A 5,000-nucleotide genomic window follows, 5' to 3' on the forward strand; every position below is an offset into this window, starting at 1 on the left:
TTCTAATGTCGAAGGAGAGAAGTCCTATGGGATTCTGGTGATGAGGCCTGTAGATTTGAGAAACTTTTCAAAGGTTTAGCATCACTCTATTTACTCATCCGCCCCTATCCTTTTTCTCTTTATGAATCGATCTGTTCATGTCTGTCTGCCTCTGTTTGTATAGTCAAAAGGGTGGCCCGGCGGTTGTTGTTTTTGGGTTGCCTCTGAGATGAGTGAACGCCCCTCTGAGCGGCTTGACCCCATCACTGCAGTCCATTTCCAGAAGCGCCGGTAGGTTCCTTGGCGTCACCCTCAGCTCGTATTTAAACATCGCCACCTCCTCCTTCGGACCGGAAACCCCCCGACGGCTTCAACAATTGGAACGAACGAATGACTTCCCGGGAAATTAATCTTGTACGTGTTACCGCGAAGAAAAGTAGGGGAAAAAGGTGAACTTTTCTTCACAATGGGCCCAGCAGTCACACCCAGGGTCGTATATCTTTGATAACCGGGTGACTTACGGCCTCGCGACGCACCTGACTGAAACCCTGATCGCGGGAACCCCCTCCCCCCCTGCACTTACTCGCCTCGAGGGTCAGCGAAGGACTTCGAAGGCCAGAAGGAGGAAGGGCGCGAATAGGACGCACTAAATACGTCCTGCCGGAGGATGCTGTGGCGCCTCTTCTCTCTCGTCTTCACCTCCTCCAGTTCATATCTCTTTCTCTATCTACCTATCAATCTCTTTATTTTGATATATCTATATTTCTGTTTTTCTCTCCCCCCCCCTCCCCTCTCTCTCTCTCTCTCTGGCTTTAGAGACGCAGACTGGAGCGACGCCCCTCGGAGCCCCCTTGCCGCATCCCCTCTCGCGTTTCCCACGGCCTGACGGGGTCCGCTGCACCGTTCACAAGGTTCTTCACGACCAGGAGGGAGGGCGGGGGGAGGAGGGGGTGTCGGCGTCCGGAATTTGTCGGTCGCAACGACGATAGGGAGAAGGCGGAGATGGCGTGAAGATAAGGCCCGACGATTTTGTTGCTTATGGATGTGTATGATTTGCGAATGTCTCGGATGTTATTTGGCTGTTTTGCCGTTTCCAGCCCCGACGGAATGGCAGGCGTGTGTTGATATTGTCCAAATGTGGACGTGTTCTTGCGCCGTGCTTGTGCTGGTATTAGGGACGCTGTGTGTTTTTGTGATTATTGTTATTAGCATAATAATCATGTGGGAGATTATTGGGCATTCCTGCGTGGCATTTTGCGAGGTTTTCTCCCCTCCACAACCCACCCACCCACCCACCCCTTCGTTTCCCCTCCCTCCTACTCTTCCCCCCACCCTCCCCCCGCCGCGGAGAGAGAAAACCTCGCAAAATGATCTTTCCCGTCTTGCGCCGCGTTTATTTTTCCGAGTGCATGCAGTTGAGATGTTCCGCGAGTTCTGGTTATTTATCTGTCGCGTTTTCCTTGCCTGCGCGGGAGATGGATGGCACAGAAGAGCATGAGAGCATGGCGAGGTGACATACAATAAACAAGGCGGAGGAAATGCGGTGTAAATGATATGGTTTTTAAGGCCATTTTCATTCGAGATGCAGTCTCTTGTGGGGGGGGGGGACACGTGTTTGAAAGACCATGGGGATTTATGATATTTTAAAGGCTTTGTAGAATTTTTTGTTTTAATCCATAGGGTTTAAGCACTAGAAATACCCTAGATCGGCTGGTGCCATTCTGAAATTAGTGCGATTTTTCATAAATTTGTTTTAATGTTTGTGATGTAAAGTTTTACATCGATATATACGGGCCGTTATTTTTGTCTCGGTGTAAGGCAGACTATATTTTCTTAAATAATTTTCACGTTTTCAGTAGACCTCGTTTTTAAAAATAGGAAATGGGGTAATTCTTGTGAATTCTTGTAGTTCTTTTGGGAATACTTTGAAATCATTTATACTTGTGCAATGTTTATAGGAATTTCTATAATGGAATAGGTACGAAACATTACTTCTGTTATGTTAATATCCACGTGGATTTTCTTATAATTTGCATTCCTCAGGGAACGTCTGGGAAATTGAAATGACCGGAAGCTTCCGGCACTATTATTAAATATATGGTACTCGTACATCTTTACAAGATTATCGTGAGATTTGTGATGTAAGTCTTGTTGGAATTTCATTATGATTTTGGACTGCGATGTAAAAGGAGTGTTCGTACGAATTATAATCACATCAGATTTTTTTTTTCTATAATTAAGCAAAGATTTGCGACCTCTGACGTCCTTTTGAAGTCCCATCTCAGATGATATGATCGTCTGGAATGGTGGCTCGTCTTTTTTCTCACTTTTTTTCTTTAGTTTTCGTTTTCTTTTTCCTCTTTCTTTGCGGTTGAGTTGTTTAAAGAAAAAGGAACAGAGGAACTGATGGCTCCAGCAAACATCAGCGGGTTGCGGGAGACGTCGTTGGATTACGTGACTTCTGCGGCCGTGTTTTGTGGGCGTTACGTGACGGCTCTTGTTGTTGCGTGTCTCTCTTTCTCCCCTTTGGGTCACGGGGGGGTAGGGGGTAGGGGCTTGTAGGGATAGGGATAGAGGAGTGGGGCCGTGTTGAGTGGCGGAACTGGGTAATTATCTGATGGTTCACGCCGGAAACTGATCTGACACCGCGATATGTGCGCTGATTACCCCGTCACTCACACCTACTCCTCCTCCTATTCCTTCTCCTTCTCCTTCTCCTGCTCCTCTTAACACTCCCTTCGGCTGCTCTCCCTCATCCTCGGGCCCTATTTAAGGGTGTCACCTGTTGGCATAGGGATATAGGGACCCAGGGGGTGCGTCGAAGGCCTATTGAGTGGGTATCGGGCGAGTTGGGCTGCATGGCTTTGAAAAGTCACTGGGTGATATTCCTGGGTCATGTGTGGTGGCGGGTGAAGGTGCCCGACCCCCTGATTAAGCCATATATGTTCTGATTGGGTCGCAGTTGTTTGGGTTACTTCTTGTGTCTCTTGATTGTCGAGTTTGTTTTTTGTTCGTCTGTTTTTGTTTTGCTTTGTAGGTCATTTGCGGTGCTTTTTTCTACCTTTTCATATATTCTTGGAACCTGTAATGAAATTCGCGATGGGAATTCTGACGTTATGTCTGTTCTTATTTGACTTTCATATATTGAATGATACGCTTAAATCATATTGTCATATGGTAATCTGAACGTCATCTCCAGACAAGTATCCTGACCTCCGCCTTGCCTCCTTTCCAGAGCACCGGTCCACGAAAGAAGCCCCGCCTGGCTGCCCAGGGCGGCTCCGGTGCCTCCGGGGCGGGCGGCGCGAGCTCGGCGGCCGCCAGCAACAGCCATCGCCTGGTGCGGGCGTCCAAGACTTTCTCGTCAAGCGACACCCTGCGCGAGGTCCAGAACTTCGTAAGTACGACGGCAGTTCACTGTTCTGTTATCTCTTTTATTTTGGTTATGTTTATATCTCTTATTTATTCCTTTTGTGTATCTTATCCATTCCGTTTATGTCTCGTATCTCTTCTGTTTGTGGGTTCATCAATTCCTTTTGTGTCTCTAATCTGTGTGTCTCGATCTCAGATCGCGGAGCGCACGGGGATATGGCCGATGCTGCAGACACTGTGGGTGTGCGGCGAGAGCCAGGAGGGCGACGACGCTCTCATTCAGATCACGGATGACCATCGCGCTATGACACTCAACGCCCTCAGGGTCAGGCCAGGCGACACCATCTACTTCAGGGCTGCGGTGAGTGCACCTTTGGGTTCCTCCTGCGCATCCTGCTCGCGTCAAGTGCCAGTCGTATATGATAGGCACGGGAACTGCTTCTATACGATAACACGAAGAATAATCCGGTTTTGATATCAACAGCCGGATGTGTTTTTTCTAATGTTCAAATGTTATTTTTCATTCGTTATACACACGTGCACATGCACACACATACACACGCGCACACTCACACACACATACACACACACATACACATACACATACACATACACACGTACACGCACACGCGCACGCACACTTGAAGACATTTATATATGTAGAGAAATAAGCACATGGAAGCAAATTAAAGAGCTCTTCACAGGTCAATTTCTTGCACACGTTATGTTTCCCGCAGACTTTTTATTCCCGTGTTGTGGCTGCTTATTTGATATTCAGTCAGTTATGCATGATGCCATTAGCTGTGTGCTTATTATTGAGAAATTAATTTTACGAGCAACGTAGTTAACGACCTTTTTCTTGTACTTTCGTCTAAGAAAAAGAATTAGAAAATGCTCCCCCTCCTCCCCTCCCCATACACTCACTCACACACACATTCACACTCACACTCACACACACACACACACACACACACACACACACACACACACACACACACACACACACACACACACACACACACACACACACACACACACACACACAGGGATACTGATCTCGGTCATATTTTTAGTATTCATGATTTTTTTATAACAAGGATATTGAACGAGTACATTGTTTAAGTATCCGGCAAGTGTTGTGCGCTGCGGTATCGAAACTATATTTAGTGCTTAGTGGCTTTCCATTATTGACGCGAGAACGATTTGCATAAATGGACTTTGAAGAAAGAAAAAAACACATAAAAACAGAAGGAGGAAGTAGCGAAATTCATTGCTAAAACGGCAAAAGAATGTGTATTTATATAAATGAAACGTTGAGGGATTTGGGGGGACAAGTTAATATGGACTTTGGTTTGTATTAAGGATTTTTTCTTTTTTTCTTTTTTTTTGGGGGGGGAGGGGGGAGGATTTGGTTGGTTTATATATCGGTAGCTGACTTTTTTTTTATACTAAAAAACTGGTAAGCGTGTTTCATGTGTGTTTTGAAAATTGGCGCTATTTTGGAGGATTTTCTTCCGTAGAATTGATTTCTTAAGGAAATAAATTATATTTGTAATGGTATGTAGAATTGTTCACAGAAAAAGAGTTTTGTTATGGTGATTCTTTTACATAAAAGTTTGTTTTGCAATAAGTTTTGTTTTTATCAAAAT

General features: G+C 45.7%; 1 protein-coding gene across 2 annotated transcripts in view; it reads left to right on the top strand.

Moving 5' to 3' along the window:
- LOC122244265 (ubiquitin carboxyl-terminal hydrolase 48) overlaps positions 1-5,000 on the top strand; it is a 129,223-nt gene that overhangs the window by 83,232 nt on the left and 40,991 nt on the right. For both annotated transcript variants that reach the window (XM_043002164.2, XM_043002236.2), the window contains exons 17-18: positions 3,215-3,376; positions 3,548-3,712. In XM_043002164.2, coding sequence (XP_042858098.2) covers positions 3,215-3,376; positions 3,548-3,712 — 327 coding nt within the window. The remainder of the gene's footprint in view (positions 1-3,214; positions 3,377-3,547; positions 3,713-5,000) is intronic.

This window comes from Penaeus japonicus, unplaced genomic scaffold, assembly GCF_977035675.1.
Source record: "Penaeus japonicus unplaced genomic scaffold, GWHDUDI00000001_assembly GWHDUDI00000017, whole genome shotgun sequence".
Classification (NCBI taxonomy): Eukaryota; Metazoa; Arthropoda; class Malacostraca; order Decapoda; family Penaeidae; genus Penaeus; species Penaeus japonicus.